The sequence below is a fragment of the Plutella xylostella genome, chromosome 12 (genome assembly GCF_932276165.1).
Source record: "Plutella xylostella chromosome 12, ilPluXylo3.1, whole genome shotgun sequence".
In the NCBI taxonomy this organism is placed as follows: Eukaryota; Metazoa; Arthropoda; class Insecta; order Lepidoptera; family Plutellidae; genus Plutella; species Plutella xylostella.
In genome coordinates this window covers 2,815,289-2,839,583 of record NC_063992.1, presented here as the reverse complement: position 1 = coordinate 2,839,583, position 24,295 = coordinate 2,815,289, and the positions used below count along the sequence as shown (strand labels likewise).

At 37.4% G+C, this 24,295-nt stretch overlaps 1 protein-coding gene across 8 annotated transcripts in view; it reads right to left on the bottom strand.

The window, feature by feature from the left end:
- Positions 1–24,295, bottom strand: part of LOC105388446 (CUGBP Elav-like family member 1) — a 262,076-nt gene that overhangs the window by 147,617 nt on the left and 90,164 nt on the right. For 5 of the 8 annotated variants that reach the window (XM_048624510.1, XM_038119470.2, XM_048624508.1 and 2 more), the window contains exon 4: positions 21,600–21,626. The exons of the other annotated variants lie outside the window; for them this stretch is intronic. In XM_048624510.1, coding sequence (XP_048480467.1) covers positions 21,600–21,626 — 27 coding nt within the window. The remainder of the gene's footprint in view (positions 1–21,599; positions 21,627–24,295) is intronic. 8 annotated transcript variants of the gene reach the window in all.

Genomic DNA, 24,295 nt, shown 5'->3' with positions numbered 1-24,295 from the left:
CAATGGCCGCGAGCCGGTGCCACCACACTCGGTGAAACTTTTAATTGGAACGGAATCCCCGCTAGCAAGGCGTTTTAATTAGGAAAATTTCCTATGAACAAACCGGCGCGATATAATTTCTATGCAAATTCCACTTTTAACTTCGAAACACTAGGCCCATTATTAAGACGATGGACTGGCGTTTTGGCTTCATAAATGATCAGTCAAAGCGGCCGGTGTCGGTTTATTAGGTCGGTCAGTTCTACATTGCTCTGATTAATTTTGCTGTGGGTTTATTCAAAACGTTGAACCTGTTCAGTTTGGTTTAGATAAGTATTTTCATTATACCTATATTGTATTATTTCAAAATGAATTTGTGTGTGATTATCACTTCATCTGACTACATACATGTCATATACTTCTACAATAATGTTATATGATTTGAGATGTTTCGTAAAAAGTGCGGAAAAACTACTACTTCATTAGTTACTGAATAAGTAAGTAGGTACCGAGGTACTTGCAGCCGAAAAGCTTAATCGCACAGTCTTTGAGTTTTTCAAAGTGCTAATCGTTGCGGCCAGCCGAGTTGGCTCGGATCAGAGTAATTGTCTGATAGATAATAGACGTGAAAATTGAAAACTGCTCTTAGAGAAGACTGTTTTAAAACTCGATTCTGTTAAAAATCTGTTACTGAGCTCAGACATCGTAGTCGTAACTGTCCCGCTTATCTGATCTGACATTTATAAAGAGTCACACAACCGGGGTTTTAACCTTTTCTCTTTCTTGTTTAGGGAGTAACAAGTTTAAGGGACTGCCCGTGATTTAGGGAGGCAGGTTGACAATTGAAATACTTTTTTTTGGATCGTTGCCAGTTAATTAAGATAAGATTTTATTTAAATTTCTGATGAAAAAAGTTAATAAGTAAGACACTCTGTCAGTTTGCTGTCAAAAGTCTTATAAATGTGTAAAATTTTTATTCAATCTCATTTTAAACAATGTTTTTGTTCAAGATATTGGAACTATTTGGAACGCAACCATTTTCATTCATAGAACAAAGTGATAGCTACCTAATAACGCTTAACGCTTATTTTACATGGAAGTGCGCTATAATGCACGAATCCTATTTGTGCTATCACAGAACCAGTTATGATTACCGCGTAGCTCGCATTGGCAAAACACAATACTACTTTGACAAACGATCTCTAGCGCCGCGCGTGTAGTTCTGACATGAGCGTTCTCATTAATCAAGTTTTAGGCCCCTCTGTACACGCCTTAACCGAGTTTCAGTTAACGCGTTTACTAATGAGATTCATATGTAACATGACCATGCTCTTGTTGTTCTCGAGTGCTGAATAGCTTTTAAATTAAACACGAGGTGTAGCTGAAGCGGTGACATGGCATGTCAGTGCTTACGCGGAATCCAACGGGTTTATCGTCAAATTTAATACTGAAGCATATTATATTATTATAAAAAAAAAAACCGGCCAAGTGCGAGTCGGGCTCGCGCACAAAGGGTTCCGTAGCAGCAAATATAATAAACTTATTATGTCATTACAGTTAAATCAACCTATCTCAAAAACTATAAGAGATACTTTGATCAAACCAAAAATCGTTGAAAGAGTTAATTAGCATGCATCACCTCTATTTTTTTTAGAATTTTATACCCCGTAGTTATAAAAATAGAGGGGGGGGGACATACTTTTTACGACTTTGAGAGCTGATATCTCAAAAACCGTTCACTTTAAGAAAAATGTTTTTTAGAAAACTTTATATCATTTTAAAAGACCTTTCCATTGATACCCCACACGGGTATGTACATCGAAAAAAAAAATTTCATCCCTCAGTTACATGTATTGCCCCACCCCCAATTCTTTTTTTTACTATTTAGTGTCATATTTTTGTAGCGGTTCATACAACACATATTCCCATTAAATTTCATCACTGTAGTACTTATAGTTTCCGAGTAAATCGGCTGTGACAGACGGACAGACGGACAGACGGACATGACGAAACTATAAGGGTTCCGTTTTTGCCATTTTGGCTACGGAACCCTAAAAACTGTTTTCTTTAACAATGTTTGGGCAAATTATACTGAGGTAGTGGTGAAAAGCAGATTTTTTGTCACATTTCAAATACTGAGCTTAAGTAGCACATACGAGGTGATATCAATACCTATTTGTTTTAACAATATAAACGAGAGAAAAAAAATATTTTCAATGTTTAAAAACACCGTTTTACCTATAAATTCAATTCGGCAGAGCAAAATGAACCGTAAGCTGTTACACAACAGCGTGGTAGCGTTCGCGGAAATATTAATCCAAGTTATGCTCCAGCGCCAGGTCGAAGTGCTCATAAATGGACAGCTTACAAACGATAATATTCCGGTAGAGTAGCCGGGGGGGCACTCCGACTTCACGACAACTATTGAGGTACGAGAGGATAATTATTAAGGTCGGTTTATATCTGCAGAAAACGATTTGTCAGACACGTGTCGTGGTTGTGGCAGACAGAACAATATAATATTATTATTATTATTCGTCCAAATAGTCACTATACGTAGGTATAGAGATTGGAACTTTTACGTACAACAGAAAATTCGATAGTTTGCAGATTTACATCATCAATACAGCATTCACGCATTGTGAAAAAAACCCGCATGTAGGTACACGAACATATATATGCAGCGTGCAACATGAAATATAATTTGCATTAATTGTATTTAGAACAGTCAAATACGGTGGCTGTGGCAGATATTCGTAAAACAGTAGTATGCCCCGGCTACGAGCATAATATACCTACCAAATATTACTGAGTAAATCAAAGGAATATCATGTTATTTTCAGCTCTACAGCCGTAACGTAAATGTTCAATTTTAGGATTTCAGATGTGAATTAAATTTTTGTTATCTGTAGGTAAGTTCCATGTATTGCTGCTTGATTAGACTGAAATGGATTTACAAAATTTACTGGTTAGTACGTAAATACTTCACATACGAGCATTGAAAATGTTTCACCTGCCATTGATCCATATATCACTGGAATTGTTTCATTGCTCGTGTATGTGATTTAAGTAAGTACCTACAAATACTTTGCTATTTTTATTGTTTATTTCCGACATTGATTCGTGCTTTAGTAACTCTTAAGTATTTACATATTTGCAGACGATATGAAAATTGTTAAACCTATTATTAATGAAAATGATATTATATTATTACAAAATGACTTAAATAACCTAGATAAATACTGTAACGACAATAAATTAGATTTAAATCCATCAAAATGTTCTACCATCACCTTCACTAGAAAAAGACAACCTACTTTAACTACTTACTTCTTAAAAGGTCATGCCATCGGAAGAGACAGTAAAATCAAAGACCTTGGTGTAATCCATGACTCGAAGCTGTTGTTTGATGCCCACATTGATGCGATTACGGCTAAAGCAAGCAAGGCTCTTGGATTTATAATGCGGCTTTCAACTAACTTCAAACAGGCAAAAACCTTTAAAATCTTGTACTGCACCTATGTCAGAAGTAACTTAGAGTATGCATCACAGGTGTGGAACCCTAGATATACGGTATACATTGATCGCATCGAACGTATACAAAAAAGGTTCATGAGGTATTTAAGTTATCGTGTTAGGTATCCCTTACAAAACTATAAGGAAGGTTGCCGCCAGTTTCACATTCTACCATTAATAAACCGGCGTGAAATTTGTGATTTATTATTCCTCCTAAGAATTGCCACCAGCCAAATTGATTGTCCTCAATTATTGGAAAAATTAAAATTTTATGTTCCGAATCGTTCCCGTCGCTTCAATCCGACTTTCAGTAACACCACGGTGTCTACCAATTACCGACAGAATTCGTATCTATGGCGTGCTTGCAACAACTTTAACCACGTATCGAATAATTTGGACATTGATATATTTAATACAAGCATTAATAAGGCGAGAAATATTCTAAGTTGTACCTTTTTTGATGTCTAAGAGTTTAGGTATAATATAATTTCACAGTGTAATTGTTATTAAACATCTTTGTATATATACAGTTTAGTACGTTTGATTAGGCGTAGATAATATGTTAATGTACCTACTTTAGTTTGCTACTTTGTATTAGCGTAAATATTATTAAGTTATTTCTATCAGTGGAAACTTGTAAAAGGCCTTTTACTGCTCATTCTATTGTTATACCTTTAAATTGTGCTGTAAGTTTTCCTAAAATAAAATAAATAAATAAATAAATATTGCAATGTTACTTTCAATACTGATTCTAGCTAAACATTAACTAACCGGACTATAAGGTCCAATCTTCATACCGTACACACTAAATACTATTCTTAGTTACGCCAAAAATCATTCAGGTCCATAACTTATTTACATAAAGTCTGGGTCCAAGACAGCGGTAGCAGTGGCTACCCCCCCGTCCCCTCCCGTCCCCTGCCTTCCCCTGCAAGTGTGCGGTCACCAATAACCCAGTCGAAGTTTCCAGACGACATGTATTACCTCAGACGGGAACAAAGATGCTGGGGGGTCACTCTATGTGATGAAAAACTAAGTTTTGAAGCGCTGCCGCTGCTACGAGAGCCGTGCCAAAGGTAAGACAGCTGTCGTTCGTTTGTTTTCGTCAGTATAGAGTAGCCCCACTGGGCCGCGGGCTTGACACATGCTCTGTGTTTTATGTAACATCGGGACATTTGACTGCGAGAAATTGAAGCCCATAGCACGGAAAGAAACAGGGTTTTCCATTTACCTTAGTTAACGAAATATACAATTTCAGTCAATAGTTACAGAAATAGACTATCCGGGCAGGAAGTCGGATCGCCTGTTCCTGATATATATGAATCTTCGGCGCGTCCCGGACAGTCAGCGACTATGGGTAATCTGAATGCTTCTTGAGAATCGGTCAATTGGAAAAAAATAATAAACCGGCCAAGTGCGAGTCGGGCTCGCGCACAAAGGGTTCCGTAGCAGCAAATCAAAATTACAGTTAAATCAACCTATCTCAAAAACTATAAGAGATACTTTGATCAAACCAAAAATCGTTGAAAGAGTTAATTAGCATGCATCACCTCTATTTTTTTTAGAATTTTATACCCCGTAGTTATAAAAATAGAGGGGGGGGGACATACTTTTTACGACTTTGAGAGCTGATATCTCAAAAACCGTTCACTTTAAGAAAAATGTTTTTTAGAAAACTTTATATCATTTTAAAAGACCTTTCCATTGATACCCCACACGGGTATGTACATCGAAAAAAAAAATTTCATCCCTCAGTTACATGTATGGGGGGCCCCACCCCCAATTCTTTTTTTTACTATTTAGTGTCATATTTTTGTAGCGGTTCATACAACACATATTCCCATCAAATTTCATCACTGTAGTACTTATAGTTTCCGAGTAAATCGGCTGTGACAGACGGACAGACGGACAGACGGACAGACGGACAGACGGACATGACGAAACTATAAGGGTTCCGTTTTTGCCATTTTGGCTACGGAACCCTAAAAACGACAATAGACCTACTTGGGTCCCGATGCTTATTAGAACGACCCAAAAACTGGCACTACAAATATTATTTGTAAACCTTTAAAAATAATAAAATATAACCTAATTGAATTAACCATCATAATTATCAATGCTATTAAAGAAAACAACAATTTTCTAGAATGAAGCTAAGAAAGTAGCGGGACGGATGTAGAAAAGATAAGTCGATGAGAAAATCTGTTATTTTTAGAAAACTGCTCTAAAGAGAAGATGAGTAATTAATGTGACTTCAGTTTTTATCGAAGCTATCGACGGCAGAATAAATTTATAGTTGTCAAAAGAAACTCCAGCACGTTTGAGACACTTTGTTCGTCTCCAGTTATTAAATTGGACGTTTAACACTATATTCATACTGCTCTGTAACTTTATTAGAAGAATGAGCTATATTTTTTGCAAAAAGGATAACATTAGGTTTAAATATTAATATTATACGGTATTAAAATGTACGAACTTCCCTTCCAATTGAATAGGTTTCCCGTGGGATTTCCGAGATAAAAGTACCTATTTACCTACTTATAGCAATCAGAAAAAATGCCTCTGTATAACAAAGTATTTTTTTATAAATCAGGTTTAGATATTTTGCAGTTACAAAAAACTTCCATGTATGTACACACAAATCTTTACTCTTTGAATAATAGTAGATAGTATATCTTTAATGTGGTACGATACCTCAGTTCCCGGCTAGAACAGCTACCCAGACCACTCATCGCCGTCTCGTTATCTAGTTTTAATTATGCCAGTAACAGGCTCATTTTTATTCCAATTTCATCTGTTCACTTCTTAAGCTTAAATAATCCTATTATAGACCGTCAATTGAAATGGAATGGCTCTCTTTTATTATAAGCTGCTTTTTCCAACTTTTGTAATATCGAGCTCTGGAGGCGACCGAAATAAAACGATTTTCACGTTTTTGATTTTAAAACAATTCTCGAAGATACTGTACTTTTAAACTATGTGTAAATAATTGTAAGATTAGGTGTTAGCTCAATCTATTTTATTGTAGGTATGCACTTAATTTTGCATAATAATAAAAAAATCGTTTATTAGAAAACCCAACAAAGACACATTAATTTGTTAAAACTTGGTAGGTACTAAAACTAAGACTTTCACTTGTAAATAATAAACACGAGGTGAAATATTTGCAAGTTTGTGGTTTTGTAGCGTTAAGAAATACATCAATGCTACAAAAAGCTGGTTCAATATATGTGGTACCAGAGAATCAATATTTTACTACCTATTTCCTTCATACCAGTGAGAACATTTTATACGAGTAGAGACCTCACATCACATGTGGGTGTAAATTGTTTTCGGGGTAAAGTCGTAAAATCTAGTACAGCCTTTCGATCCTCTAGCTCTGTACAATACTATTGCAAGACTTACGAGTGATAGTATTTTTGAATTTTTAGGGATAAGTTGGTATTTCTTTGCTGTACTTACAAATAATAATAACATAGGAATGGGAAGATGTTATCGTATATTTTTAAAATGTTTATAATGATAGGATGAATAAAATTATCGCGACAACTTCCGATTCTTTTTATTTAACAAGGTATATAAGCTAAGTAAGTACTCATGTTTGAGAAAGGTACACTTTCCAACTCGTACCAGTGTGCCTATGCACTATGCAGCTTGTAATATAAATATTTAAAATAACAGATTTAACTTCTCTTTCACCCTAAAGCACACTAATTTCCTCGACAAACTAAGTAGTAAGTAGTCCAAGCTGTTAGCTTTTTCATTTAATACTTTTAAGCAAACCCTCATTATGGTCTCATTAAGGAAGTCACTCAACTAAATGCTTATTGCAAGCAAAAATAAGCTAAGTAGTTAAATACACTACGTATATTTTATACTTTTCAATATCTATAGATTAATATTTATGTATATAGAAAAGTGTTCATTGGCGCATGTCATTAATAAGGCCTGACTATGGCTTCCGTAAATAAAAGTATTAGTACATAGACTTCACTACAACCTAAGTCCCCCTGTACACTAAAAGCCAGCAGACATTTTTATAGGCAGACGCATGAAAGTTTCACCATTATACCGGCGCGGCCAAAACCGCTTATTTGGTATGTATGAGACGGGATGCGGTGCGATGCAACCGTCGGTATTTAGGATGTTTGAGTGACCGCACTCTACCGGAATACTAAGGGGAGTGTTTTACGACGTAATTTCATCTCCTGACCGACTATGCGACCCTGGTACCTCGAGGGGCATAGGTGCTTCACAATTTGTGATCAGATTTTTATTTATTTTGTTTTGTTTTATCATTTGCCTACTTAGGTAGGTACTTACATAAAAACAATTTATGTATAAAACTTACAAACTCTACCTCTCGATATAATGAAACGTACCTGTAACAAAAAAATAACACAATTAACGATAGAAAATGTTGCTCGTTTAAAAGAAGGCACAGTTCCCCCAAGACCGTAAAGACAAAGCACTTTCACTAAGATCACCCTAACACAGGAGATTCGTTCATATTTCTAACAAGACTGCCATTATTTTACAAACTGCTTCAAAAGGCGACGTCTAGTTATAAAATCACAAGCAAGGTTTTCATGTACAGTCCGCAAAAGATATATGTATGCCACCCCAGCGTAAAAACTTAAATTTTATGATTCCACTGGTGGATGATACGTGAAATAAATTGCAGATATGTATCGATAAATACCTACCTACTATGAATTGATTTATGTCTTGCAAGTTGCAACCCTGAGGCTTAGAATCAAACTATTGGGCAGGGACATGGGTGGCATACATATATGAAAGAAAGAAAGAAAGAAAGAAAGAAAGAAAGAAAGAAAGAAAGAAAGAAAGAAAGAAAGAAAAGAAGAAAAGAAAACTGGAATATATCTCTTTTGCTGACTGTACTATGCGGCTACAAAGGACTAAGGATGTTCTCCTGGATTGTTAAAACGGTGAAAGTCTCCTTCTTTACAAATAGATATATTCCAGTCTATAAATAACTAGCCTGGGCTGTTTGACATGATAGACTCAGCAAAATAAGTGGATCTATTTATTCAAATGTATCTCAGTATTTTCGTTTGAATTATAAATACAACATTTCGTTTCAAGTTTATAAAGAAACTCCAAAGGTATTATGTATACATCTGCATATAAATTTCATCCTCTCATGGCAACATTAGCATACAGTATGCTGCATACTCATGCGGAGTATATAAATTATCTATGTAGGTATAAATGGAGATGATGTTGATTGTGTTCATAGAAAATAACGTAGGTACCTAATAATTATAAAGGGAAAAAAAAGCTCATTTTGTCATTTTTTTTTCTTTTAAAAAGTAAGAAATAAAAAAAGAATTTGGAAATATGCGGTGAAACGTTTTATATTTGGCAAGTGGTGGCCTTTGATCTCCGCAGCGGAGGTGAGGGCCTACGTGAGGGCTAAGAGGGTGTATAAACGAGACCAGACGGAGGCACAATGACTTCACGTCAAAAAGACGACGGTAAAGTCTTGGGCCTTTGTTTTTTTTTTAATCTTTATCTTATGCCTAGGATACACAACGATACTTACACTTGACACAAATTACATGGCAACACAATCTCGCAACAGTGGACACAGGCAGACATTCGATGTATGTATAGTTCTTAGTATCTTACGTCTGGTATCGCCGTGTATCTTTTGGCACATTTTCATTATATTTACACAAATATAGGTTTTGGGCAACCGACTAAATAAAGTTGGATTCAAGTAAACAGCATTTTTGAAACCTATATCGTGGAGAACGCAGACTACAAACATATATTTTTGTTTTTTTAAATGCTAACTTGTCATAAGTATTAAATATAAGTGCATCTGAATCTAGTCGTGCGCGTTTCCTCCCAACAGCTCCTCTTTACCGTGGCATAAATTCAGATTGTTGCCAAAATTATGAATTTGAAATTTCACAAGTGGTTTTGCTAGCAAGCAGACAACTCAAATTGTACACTTAAGGGCGCACTTTTCTTGATAGTCGCAACGGGAACAATTGCTTCTCGTTTAGTTATAATAATAAACTAAAATAATTGGAGAGCTTCTTACACCGGGAATACCTGAATATTGCTGTTCCATTTGAATTTGCAGTGAGGAAAGCGAAACATTTATGATAACAAGTTCTAGAATGCGGTAAACGGTACAATGGTAAATTAACACATTATAAATTATAATATTGAAATTCATTAAAGAAATGTTTTACGATGATATTATTTATGGTTGTTAATAAATATTTTGAATCAAACGATTTGAAGCAAAACTGACAACATGTTTATCCAGACAGATAATATAGAGTTTCCATATTATACACGTATTTGCGAATCAGGCTGTCAGCATGGCCAATTATTTTTCCCACCCTATTTTAAGAATACGAGTAGACATATACCTACACACAAGTACATATTTTGTTTGCCGCGGCTGAAAGTTTGAGATGGAAATAATGCGAAGACACGGGCCCACAATGCCGTCAACGATGACAGGTCGGTGACAAGCCGGTGACAGGGGCGGTGACAGGCGCGTGACAAGAGAGGCGGGAAGGGGGATGATATCTCAAATTTCTCGTTTTGAATAAACGATGGAGGATAGAGACGCAAAGTGTCGCGGTGCCGCAGCCGTGGCGCTATTGTTAACAGATATCGAAACGTAATAGTCGTATATCGACTGCAGCATTTAACAAAGTCGTAAGTGAAAAATCGCTACTTTTCAGTAGAGCCGTTTTAAGTTTTAAATATGACTAAAATAGTTCTAAAATTTACATTACTCTATCTATCGTAACCAAATTCGGTATGGTCACTTAGTTTTAAATGTGCCACAAGATAGTAAGATAAAAAGTTTGTATTTTTGATAGGAATGGTGAAAAAAGGCACATGTGACATTATTAACCGTCAAATCCCAGATTAACTTTGTCGGAAGTGTTAGATCCAACAATGTTAACTGGACTTAGTATTGTAAATTTTGTTGGTAGTGGGAGATTCAACAATGTTCACTGAACTTAGTACTCTAGATTTTGTCGGAAGTGGGAAATCCTGCTATTTTAAGTGGATTTTATATTCTTTACGATGTCGGATTTATGCTTTCCTGAATCAATTTTTCTATGAAAATTGTAGTTTTACATTATTTTGTTTCTATTTTCTAAGATAAATTTTAGTTATCAATTATAATAATGCAACGATAATCTACTTATAGTTCTCGACACAAAACTGAATGTCGCAGTTTCTTAAGGCATGCTAAGAACGGGAAATTCGGGAAACTTCGTCACATATTCTCCTCGGCCATTCGTCTTCAGCCAGTGCGTCCTGCCAGTGAGGACGTATGGTGCAGAGACCTGGACACTGACGGTAGGACTGGTCCACCGATTTCAAGTCGCTCATCGTGCTATGGGGAGAGCAATGCTTGGGGTTCCTTTGATAGATCGTATCAGAAATCAGGTTATCCGTCACAGGACTACGGTTACCGACATAGCTGTCAAAATATGCAAGCTGAAGTGGCAGTGGGCTGGTCATATCTGCCGAAGAATCGATAACAGTTGGGGTAGACGAGTTCTCGAGTGGGGACCACGAACAGGCAGACGCAGGGTAGGACGCCCTCCTGCCCGCTGGACCGTAGGCGGGTAGCCGGTAGTGGTTGGAGTTGGAAGTCCGAGGACTGAGCCTTGTGGCGCTCATTGGGAGAGGCTGCAACTGAGATTTACCAACTCCTCAATGAGTGCTGGGGTTGCGGTACAGTGCCAGGTAACTTGTGCGGAGCAGTCATAGTTCCTTTGCATAAAGACAAAGGCTCTCTCCAGGTCCGCAACATTCACCGTGGCATCAGCCTCTGAAGTATCGTTGATTCTGTATGCAAAAATATTGATTGAAAGGGTAGATAGGGAGACAGAGAATAAAAAATCTTGGATGTGTGGGCATGGTATTTGAAGAAAGGGAATGGGATTTGTGGATTACGATCTTATCACTCCGAAATGTCACAGATAGGTACTGGCTTAACAGAGTTCTGTGCCTTCTTAGATGTAGAGAAGGCTTTTATAGTAAGGAGGAATGATTTTGTGGGAAACAATGTCCGTTTATGGAGTGGACAGCCAATTGACGCGACCACTGGGATTCCTTTAGGAACTTTGGCTTGCGTTAGGATAAATAGAGCCTTCACTGACTGGTTTAGCATCCACATGGGTGTTAAGCCCTGCTTAATGTGTGCTTCGCCTTGGCTGTTTAATCTATTTAAAGAAAGTTATATTGGGGATATAAAAGATGATAAAAGTTACTTACTTCTTAAGTGCACGCTGTATGCTGACAATTAAGTCTTACTATCATTGTCGGTAGAACAGCTGCAAAAATAAGTAACTTTCTGGTATGTTGTTTAAAAATGAAGGGAATGAAAGGCAAAAGTAATGATGTTTGAAAGAGATGAAACAGTGACTGAGTGTAAGATCACGATAGAGAATTAAAGAGCACAGCAAGAGAATGAGTTTGTATTGTTTGGGTAGCCTGTTAACGAGAGATGTAAGGGGGATATTGAAAGTGAAAGTGGGAAATCAGTTAAATTTATTGGAGCCTGGAACTCTGTAATGAGGACTATGAGGAGTAAGAAAGTGTCTCAAAAAGCTCGTTTGGATATTCATGAGAGTGTTGTTCCCTACGCTGATGTCATTTATTATTGTTATCACTAAAGATCTAGCATATATTGCAGCTGTACAGTAAGAGGCTGAGAAATCTGCAGCTTACAGTGCACGTGACTGCACTAGTTCATCTTCAAATCCATTAGGAATTTTATTGACGGTTGTTATCCGAAAAACAACAAATAAAATAATAAAATATCGGTACCTATAAACATACAGTATGTAAAAGCAATGCTCTTGAAATCATGAACCACGTGGTCCTTCAGTCCAACTAAAAAAGTCTAAGGGACATACCTACGCAAATTATCATTTTTTTCAGTTTACCATACAGAATTACCTACTCTGGAATATTATGTATGGGATTTCGAAAGATGTGAGTGTTAAATTAAAGCAAAATATTTTTGTAGATACCAGAGCTTTTAACAGTTTTTGAAAAATCTGCCCTTAGTAAATTTACAGTAAGAGGCCTTTCTTACTAGGCCATGGTCTCATCAGCAACTACGTATCCAAGCAGTCTATGGAAATGTATGGTATTAGCGACGATGCCACACCGTCGCCAAGTGAGTTAGGTACCATACATTTCAATACTTACAGCTTGAACACGTTGCTGGTAACGCGGTCAATGAGGTTCTAGTGAGGCTGGGTTCTAACTTTTATAGAGAGCCGTTCGAGATTTTACAACGTTTACAGAAAATAATGGTACATTGTACCACATCCAACTCAATAGTTTAACATTATGTACAAATAACAAGGTTGGTTCTTCCATATCCAACAATCACAAGGGAAAGAAGAACAAATAATAAAGTCGGTAATACCATATACAACAGTAGTACTTGAAACGCAAGCAAGTAATTATGTGGGATGTGGTACATCCGACTCAAAATTAAAATAATGCTCAGTTAATACTGTTGGATGTGCCGTTTGCTACAATGTTACCTGTTCAGTACTGTTTATACAACTTCCATACGAAAATTTTAATAAAATATTAATTGTTAAAAAAAATACATTGTATTAAGCAAGCATGTTAATGTGAGATGCTATAAAAATATATATTTGTTTAATTGCATCCGTTTTAATGGAACATGTTTGTACACAAGTCTTCAATTTCTGTCATACATTGTCTTGAGATCTTTACCCGTTCCTTGATACACTAAGTCTGCCATTATTTAGAGCAAGACATTATAGTTTCATTATTTTTATAAATTAATTGGTCTTAAAGACCACATAATAAAATTGTATCACGCAACTTGGGCTCCTCCCGCTAACATGGCGGGAAGTGGTAGATACGACCGGCCGCCCCGCTCGGCCGCCCCGGGAACAGTGTCGCAACATACTTACCGACAGTGTTAAGCGGTCGCCATGAACAGATCCGACTTTTTTCCACAAGAAAAATCGGGAAATATTCATAATTAAGAGCTGAAACTTTCCTAACACCTTCCTTATTGATATAATGACCTTCTAGTGCAATAATCTGAAAAATGGCCAAAAGTCAGTTACGACATTGTTAATTGCTGCAGTCGATATAATAAATAAGACCTAATATAAAGTTTACTAAAAAAAGAAAGGTGGGCCAATAGCAAAGTGCTAAAGATTGCTCATCTTTCACAGAATCTTTCTCAAGGGACGAAATGAATTCATCTATAGTTTTTACTGTACTAAAAGCTACAGGTATTAGTATGCCTAACTTTTTCGTTAGATTAAACTCTAGGTAGAGCTAAAAACACTTCATAAACTTCTTAGGTCAAGTATAATCTTCAACACGTTTCGTTTTAAACCGCGACTGTTTATTTGAGCTGTCTACATTCCTGGAAAGAGTCTCTCGTTTTTGTATAACGAGAATGGAGCAATCAACGGAATGAATAGCTGCCTAGACTGAGTGAAAGCGGTGATGAGTGAATGGCACCGACATAGGACGAGAAAGTATTATGCTATATGTCTTCTTCACCATATCGCATAATTAATTAGATTTTTACTCAAATGATTGCAGTCAGTGTAACACTGTACTGAAATTACGGAGTTATTTAATTACCTGATTAATGATAGATCGATAGATAAGGATTGGATATGAACTTATCCCTTAACTTGGCTTTGACTCATATGACAAAAATGAAAGCAAATTATTTAAAAAAATCTAACCGCACCTCTGCAAGCTGGCTGACCGCTCGCTGTACAGAATTAAAAAGATTCTGCACTTAAAAATACACGGTATTTTATAAGCGTTTAAAACCCACCATTTTCCGGGGTTCCTATTTTTTCCTTTTACAAAAGCTTCACTCTTAGAACGACTCCCAATATAAAGGACCTTGATATACTTAAGCAGAGAGGGTGGAGACGTATCAAAGAAACGCTGAGGCATAATAATTTTCGAGTGTCATTACGTTCCGCACATGTCGACTCAAAGATAGAAGGACTGATAATTAAGAAAATGTCAGTGTAAAGTTAATTATAGAGACAAATTATTTGATAATTTTCCAGTGGTATACTGTACACTGCTTTAACCGAATATGATTGTATTTGAACATTTATTATTTAGAACTTAACGGGTGATTTTTTAAGTATGACAGATTAATTGGTACTATACCTACTTACTATACTTTTTAACTGAGAATATTAAAATATCTATACAATACGTTTACGTGATAGGTTTGCCAGAAATTAGACTAAAACTGTCAAAATCTTGTCTGTAGAGACAAAGTACAAAATAAAATACAATTTACATGGAATAAAAGAAATTCAATATAATACAATAACTACAAACACCGTGCTTCGTAAAAAAAATATAATTTACAACTCACTAGAAACCTATATCTAGCTAATCAGTATACACTACTCAATCGCCGTTCAAAAAGAAAACGTCAAGTCGAGAAAATAAAATTATAGGGTGATTTCAGCTGGAAAACACATTTATTCCAAGCCCCGCCACCGTTCGTTACGGGCCCTAAATTCTCCGGACACCAGGAGAGCAGTGCCACCGCTCCGTAGCACCCATCCTGTATATATATACCTATATACCTTTATGTAGTAGTATGTAGTCCATTTGTTGCTCATTAGAGACTCCGCCTGTGCGTTATAGCAGCAAAATATTATGAATAACGAATGGGCACGCAAACTATGCGGATATACAGAAAGTGAACTCCCGAATGGGGGATTACAGCATGTATAATTTTATTCAGACTTTAGATTTTAGTCAATATTGTTTACGACGAATAATATTTCAATGTAACTGATGATTGTGAAAAATGTGAGTAACTGTTGATAACGATTCTATTGCTTAAGTAATTAATATGAACAGTAACTTGATTAATAAGTATGTACATATAATTATAATTAAAACTACCGATTGAAAACCTATGATTTTTTCAGCCACAATATAATTAAACTCCTTGATGAAATTGTAATACTACCCCAAGTATTAACTTTCGTGAGTGCGTGGCACCTCGCACTGCCGGCACAACTTCAAGCGCGCACTAAACTTATTGTTGGAGAAAATTGCAATCTCCATTACACTCAACCCCAAGGTAAACCGCTAGAACCTTCCGATAGTAAATAGAAATCCTATACTTCCATTAAAAGTTTACTTAACATTATTGAAGTTTTACTTCTAAGAATATCCATTACTTAGTGCCGTAGAGCCCTGGCGGATCTCAAATCCACTTGAGCAGTTTAATCTTTTAGTCTTTTTGCTATTTCAATTTAGTACTTAACACTGGGTAAATAAAGTATAGCGGGTGTTTTGTTCAGTTGGCGCTGCAGAGTTGGTGTTGTGCGTTTATGAATAGCACTATCGTGCTGGTGTTTTTTCAGAGGAAAAGCGAGCGAGCTTCAATGGGACAGTGCACGAGTTCTGACGCCTTCCGCAAAACACACTTTTAAAAACGCGTGAATATATTTCAGCCATGACAGCTCACAACCCGTGATGGATATCTAAATCATGGGATCAAGTCAGCGCGCTGTGTACACATCGATCGAATGGATGCAAAAAGAAACTCTTTCTGTCTGTTTTGAATTAAAAATTGTTTCAAAATCTGACCTAATTTTGCTGACAAAGGTTTCCCCTCCGTAATTTGGGTGGTGTGAGTGAGACAATTATTACGAGCGATGATTTCTGTCAGACGTGTTTAAATCGGGCTCGCAATTGGCTACATTTCCCCGGGGCACGCGCAGCCATCTTGCATATCCAAATTTTCGCCTCGTCATGCCGTCAACGCTGCATCGAGGTACATTTTATTTTAGCGATTTCAATCGCGCCACCATCAACGCCCTCTATGTAAATGTGGGCATCCCTCTTTCGCATAATTGTAAATGTTGACGTCCCTTTTTCACATAATTGCTTTCGTTGCGAATTGACACGTAGTTTAGTTTTGGGGGTGCTAAAATTGTGTTAGGGAAGTGAAGATACGCAGGTTTGTTCGTGATACGGGGTAATAGCGCTTATCTTCAGCGGTTACTCGTTGTTGACTCGACTTTTGTTTCCTTCCCAGAATACATTGTATTACCCTTGGCGAGCAAATGCGTGAGTGAGCACAGTGTTTATTTTTTGCTGATTTGCATAAATGGCAGGCCTTTTCATGTTTAAATTGAATTTTCACGATAAGAATAGTGGTTTTCTCATGAATTCGTTGTATTTAGAGACATGAACATGAATATTTAGAGCTTGATTTTTCAGTGTATTTGCATAATCATATCGAATAAATCTTTGCATCTTTTTCGCATAGGTCCCAAACTTTATCACTCTTCAATCGTCAGCCGATCCTGCGATCTCAGTGAAAACCGATCAGTTTGGTTCATGACATATCAACCCTTTGTTGACCGGCGTCCTCTGCCCGCTGCCGCCGGACAGACGGTAGTTATGCAGCGGCGCGCCCGACCCACCCCCGCGCGGCACAGGGTTAGCTCACACATGCACGTGATACGGATTTATGTTTCGAAATCTGACACCTGAAGCTGAGAAATGGAAAGGGGTTTATTTCAATGCAATTGATTAAAGTCTTTCGCACCAATATTTTCAATTTGTTGGCTGAGTGGTTTGTGTATACTGCTTATAGTTTTGACATGTTATGATGATGATTTTGATTTGTGAAAGACGCAAAAAAACATAAGTAATTTAGTAAATAAATATTTATTTAATATAACTGAACAGAACATCCATTTTTCTTAAATCATATTAAATTAATCTTGCAAGTATTATAAAGCACTATACATAGGTACCTATATGCATAAATATACCTCAAGCGTGTGGCTAGCACAGTGTATGTCGGTACACAGCACCTCGTGTCAAACTTTAAATTGGTTTTCCATCACATCGGACTTATTTCCCGTCGTGCCTGTTAGCTCGTCAAAAGCCACCTATGGCACAGTAACGATATAAGGTGTGGCAGTAAGTAAACCGTATTCTAGTTGTACCTACTTGTTGTTATCAATCTGATGTTAGAATATTGAAAACACCGAAATATCCTTGATAATATGGTAAATTTTATGATCATCACCATCATAATCACAACCCATCACGTCCCCTCTGCTGGGGCACGGGTCTCCTTCCAATAAAGGAAAGGTTTTAGGTCTATAGTTCACCACGCTGGCCCAGTGCGGGTTGGTGGACCCCATCACAAGCAAGTTTGTGCCGAGAGATTTGTCGGATAAATGGTCAACCCGACCCAACTGTCAGATGTTTAGCTGGCCTAAGGCCTCTGACTAGGCTTTACGACTGCTGCCGAAACAGCTACCGGGCTGTCCGAAGCACCGAAGCGTGCAGGTATACCTAATTGTTTTAATTTTATTATAAGTATTATAGTTTCTTCTAGTTTGCTGTGAAGCTAGTCCACTACTCCAGTTAGTGTGTGCCCATGGGCTGTCGGGCCTCACTCGCCGCGCCCCACCTTTGAGCTGTGGTTGAACCGGGTAACTTTTAATCGGACCCTGTTGTTTGTATACAATTTCGTTGGAAAGTTGATGTGAGGGCGAATTGAGATTTGTTCACTATCTAAAGACTAGCGGCTACCTTTCGGCATCGTAAGGATAAAAAATATTTTCAGTATTTTTTGCACAGAAAGTCACACTAGCACGTCTGTTTCATCAGAAAAAACAATATGCCAGATCTATACAAGCATCTTCGTTTTATTCATAGAAATACATCACACAATACCATTATTAAATATTTATTAAGCAAATTCTTTGGTTCAGTAACCCAAGAGTCTAATCGTGCGATAAAAGTCTGCACTCTTTCTTATTCGCATTTTTATGCTCCAAATACGCAATGATGGAGTAGAAAAAATATGCTAGCCCTCCATATTATGGCCTGAAGGGTTAATTGGTCCCCTAAAGTTCCGCATCCAACATACACGATCGACCGGAAATAATTATAGAGGAATCTATGCGTAGGGAGAGAATAGGAAGGGCTAAGAGGGAGCACAGTGCAGAAGAAAATATAGTGATCGTGTCCGAAATTTGATATTTTTTGGAATGAAATATGAGATTTTATGCCGACTTTGTAATGTAGATAGTGGTAGGGTGGTGTCGAAATAAGTACATAGGAAATTGAATTTTGTGCTTACACATAATTTTTTTTTTTATTTCGAAAATACGTTTAATTACGTTTCTACTAATATATGTATATCTGTGGTTAAAAAATATTTAAAATATGTTATGTTGTACGTAATATGCCAGATATTTTAAATTCGTCTCCGTAAAATGTAGCCGTAATGTAAACTAATCAATTACTATCAACTGTTCACGATTAGCTACGGTGTTAGGGTGCAATGCCAACTAAAGCTTTGGCATTTATCACTTGCACCCCACGCTGCCAAGTATTTCAGCGTGAAACATTTACAACACATGTAGTCCTTTAATACCGCAATAAAATATACTAAGTACCAATCAAAGCATTTATTTCTCCATTGTCGGATAGGGAAAGGTTAGACCATTAACAAAACCTCGTCATAATAAAAACAGGGCGCGCGGGAAAAAATAAAGGCCAAGAAAAATCTCGCCCGCCACGTTTATATTCGTGCGTCCGAAAAAGTCGCCGCAAAGCCAGTGTCACGATCGAGGAGCCGTCCTAATGTGTTTACTCCATTACATACACCTAGAAATTTTATGACCAACCACCGTTGGAGAGCTCCGCCACTCCTCGGGGTGCCTACAGTGGGCCACAGGGACCGGAGGCCAAGCCACGCCGGTCACGGCACACTGGCTCAGCTTCGAGATCGACAAACATCGTTGTGTCGCGTTTGCATTAAGTTTTATTACTTCCTGTTCTTGTAAATTTATTTTCGTAATATATGATGCGGTTCGGGCAAGGTTGAGACACAATTTTTCCTCATAAGCGGCGGCGGCGCCTGCTTTACGGCTCCACTTTGTGCAGTTATCTCGCGGAGCTATCATTAAGATAAATTGACTCAGTTTATGACTTTGGTTACCTAAACTTGTTGTTTACGAAGTGAAGCTTTCATTATTACACTGTACATTGTAGCTTACTCGAGAACAAACTTCAACGAAACCTCTTAAAACTTTCGTCTCCAGTTATAATTTAAATCAATACTCCCCAGTGCAGTCACCCATATTCATATAATGCGCTGACAATATGGCGTCCGGTGTACGTCAATCGAGGCCTAGCGCAGCTGTAACAAAGGCTCTAACGAGGGCGGACCGGAAACGGCCGCCGGCGCTCGCGCAACTTCCGCCCACCGTACCCGACGATATTTCCGTCTTGCATCTCATTCACTCACTCTCTACCTCCGACCTCTCGCTGTCTCCCTCTTGCTTGACTTGCCGTCATAGACATGTTAATGCAATACATTTCTCTCGCCAAGGTACGCGGTACGCCGCTGGCATATTCAGGGCTCGTCAAGTGACGTTTGTGTGCTTGTTATGTGAGTCCGCATCTTGCATGCTAATGTGGGTAGCTCACTGACCAACTTGCTCTGTTGAAACCGATACTCGCATGGTGTTCAAAAATAATATTCTAAGCCGAGAAGCCTGTTCGCTGTCGGTCAATCAAAAAAGCTTTTTCCATAACCATTTTGAAGTCCTAAACAAGTTGTTCACAACCCTTTATTTTATCAAATTGTATTGTATAGTCATCATCACGACCCATTACGTCCCCACTGCTGGGGCACGGGTCTCCTTCCAGTGAAGGAAGGGTATTGTATAGTACTTAAATATATTATGCACTATACTGTTGTTATTTACATATTTAAGTTTTTTTAAATAACTACATTTTGTACTGAAAGACGACTAAATACGTTTAACATTTAGTGAAAGTCCATCTAAGAAGATGTTTAGGTATATTTTTACAACAACAGGATTAAAATGAATGCCAGTGACCCCAAACTCACTACCACCATACTTTACGATAGCAAATTAGCATCATCAGCCGCTCAGTCGCTAATTGTCTCTGAACTGTCGAAAGCGCGCGCCGCGGCGAAAGCGCAGACTCTATTCCTGGAAAATGGGACAAGATTGAAACTTTAACCCCAACGGGTTGATTCGGCAAGTGTATAAATGTCCCAGTTATACGGGACAGGTGCTACGGCGCGGTAAATTCGCCGAGTCGGCCGTGACGCGCCCCAAATATCTGGTTATTCGGACAGTTTCCGAAGCGAGACATTGACACTTGGCTCAAGTTTAGTCGAAAATATCAGCCGCTTTACATTTTAGATGTTATGTTACATTTGGGAAGCGGGAGCAAGTCAAGGACGGCGCGCGATTCTGTTTAAAGGATAGTTAGCGGTCACAGCATCGATCAACTGCCTTTCGAGGCAGTTTCAGATTGTGGCGTCCAAGTGCCAACATCCACGTTCACAATACCAAAAGTTAGGATGAAAAAATATCATGGAATCTTTTGTTTCATAATACCTACATACACCCCTTTGCAAAAAATCTGCTAAGAATGAAAACGCTATTCTTGTTTCATTGATGAGAGTGCTGCCGTGATAGGTACCTATGCGAGGAGTTTAAAGAGTTCCTAGTCGTGAGTAGCTAAGCTGGTACGAGGAGAATTTTAATCACGATCGCCAGTGAGATTGAATGAGTTCCATACTGCATGTATGTGATGTAGGGTAGTAGTTACCTACGTTTCTCTTAAAAAGAATCATGCCTACACGATCTTACCTATTTTATGTAATTTTTTAGAAGTTTTCTGTTTGTTGTTTGTCATATACATACATACATGAGGAGCACTCGTACGGATATCCTTCTTTTAGTATTTATTTACTTTCAATAGGTAATGTAAATATATTTTTCGAAACACATATTTTTGGTACTTTAAAACCACCAAAACATTTTCAAATAAGTACAACAAACATAAAACAATAAAATTTAATCCAAGGAATATCAACAACAAACTGATAGGTACTGTACGCATTATTATGCGATATTAATATGACTATGGTAAAGAAAAATATTTGTATAAAATGAGACACGATTCGGTACAGGGCTAAACGAATAAAAATACGAACAAATTAAACTTACAAAAAACTGTTCGAACTCGGGACATACCTGAAAAAATAAAAAACTAAGTTAGCCATAATACATTCATAATAATATTATACTAAAATATGGAATAAATTATTTATATTGATTCAATTCAAACATTGGTTTTATCTGCGGTATGCGGCTCCACTATTTGTCGCTGTTTATGAATGAATATCAAATACCTGCAATACCTGAAACTTTCACCGCAATATATTTGCATAATACTGTTTACACGGCAACGATATCATCTATCACTTTATTTACTGGGACCAAACACAAACAAACCCACCATTCGATAAGGAGAGACGCAATCAAAAAGGTAGAGAGATGGGAGAAAAAACAGCCAGAGCGAAATGGCAGCGTAAATATTGAATACAGTAAAAAGGGCGGGCAGGAGAATCGACATTTCTAAACGCTATAGCTGGAAGCAAGCGCATAGAGTATTCGAATCGTCTGATACAGTATTTTTTTGTTATTTGATCTCCTGCTGGATTAGGTCTCCGCGGAGGAGGCAACAGGTGCTGCCCCTCTCCCCCTTTCCATCCCCTTTTCCTCCCTAGACGAGAAAACAAACACACAGCAAGATAGTTACACTGGTGTCGGCAAACGCTACCCGCGATCTCGGGAAACTACACATATGTACGGAAGAGTTTTTCTTTTTGCCGAAATTTCCGTCTGGGTCCAACCCGTCGGGGTAAATGTGGAACAAGTCGGCGCAGCAAGTGGTTTATAAATTGAAATTATTTACTAAAAAAGATCGGCTAATACAAATTATATAATAGTTTTCTGTATTTAAAGACGTATTTCTGTATTAACATCCTGTGTATAAGGTTAAGAGTTGAACATAATTAGAAAATGGTAGAAAATGCTCATAGCATTAAGTCCACCCTTTGTATACTTATGTTTAAATTTGTGCAATAACGGATTAAATTGAATAATTATGTTATTCATACGTGTGTGTAGTTATGTCTACTTACTATAATAATAATAATAAATATTTATTTTCAGACCACATAGTCCATAGTAAGTGTTAGTAACAATGTATCTTAATACTAGGTTAGGCTAAATAACAAACACAAATATCTATTTATTTCTACACCCTATTTTGAAACACTGAGTACTATTATATTCTTCTCGTACGCCTTTGAAACGTATAATCTACAACGCCAGCATACGTTGTACGAAGGGAAGTGATGGACACATCTTTGTGTTCAGGGAAGAAAAGTAGTGAGTGAAAACAACACTGCGTTTTAATGTTTTCTTTTCAAAGTGGGTTTCCGGTACAGAAATGTGTAGCCTCATGTTTTCAGACGAGTACGGAGTGAAATTCAAAATGGTTGACGAAAACATACAGACGAATTGATAACCTCCATTTTTAATACAGCTTAGTAGCCATAATGTATAAATTACATACCATGTGACGTAATAATAATGTCTGAAATAAGACTACAAAACAGTATGTGTAAAACAAGACTATCAAAAACTGTTTTCGTCGTCAAATAACGTAATATGTTTCTCACTATTTTCTCTTGTTTTCACTTTATCAATTTATTTAACATCAAAAGTGTAGCGATACAATCGCTCACTTATCAAACATGTAGGGGGTGCATTCTGTGATCACAAAAACGGGGCGAAAGCGAAATCAAATAATCCGTTAGCAAACATAAGCTCGACAAAACAAAGGCGGGTTGATACAACAAGTTGATAAACAACATCTAAACGAATTCAGCTTTGATGTAGCCGAAGCGACAACACGAAGCGACGAGTTTAAATCAACGCACACTATCCCCCTGTATAAAAATGTGGACTTATGGAGTGCTCCAGTCAATTCGACAGACTGCGTCAGTGATCACAATCATTGATAAAATTCACTAAACATCTAAGCCATATTGTTGTAAGGCCTAACACGCTCCATATTTTGTGTACAAATAACCGGCCATATACCTACCTAGGTAACATTACTTTATTTTCTATAGGTTCATAAAATATTATATTTATTATAGGTACCTTCTTAAGTTGTTACCCACTTTCATTTAAAAAAGAAAACCTTACTAATACATTTTTATTATAAGTTATAATTCCGTGGAACAATTAGCAAAAAATCGACTGAGCACTAAGCTTAGCCAGAGCAAAATAACGGGCGGAAAAAGATAAAGTAGAGCGAGAAAATTAATTAAAAGAGCACAGCTTCGGACAAATTGCGATATAATTTCTATACATATTTCCATTCGGGAGATATTCGAGTGGATTTTACTAATTAGGGTTCGATTTGAAGGGGAAGGCCTATTGTGTGCTTAGGGTGGCTGAGCGCCCAGCGTTACTTGACCTGTCATACAATAGAGACGCTGTAGGATTTAGTGAGTATTTGAAACGGTGCGAAGCGGGGGGCGGGTCCACGTGGAGTGGTCGGGCTGCGGGTTGGTACATCGCAATTGATTTCCCTTTTTTTCGGTTCGACGGTCGTCTGACGTCACGCACTCTGCGTGCGGGCTTGAAAAAACGGGGAAAAACGGCCCGTTACCTGTTGGACTCCCATGATTTATCAGCGTTAAATGTAATAAAATTACCAAAATATGCAGTTTGAACATAACTGTCTTGTAGATTTTCCTCCAGGAGTGCAAAAAAAAAAAAAATTAATAATATATAGGTATATATATATATAAAAGATAAAATATATATATTATAAGCTTCCA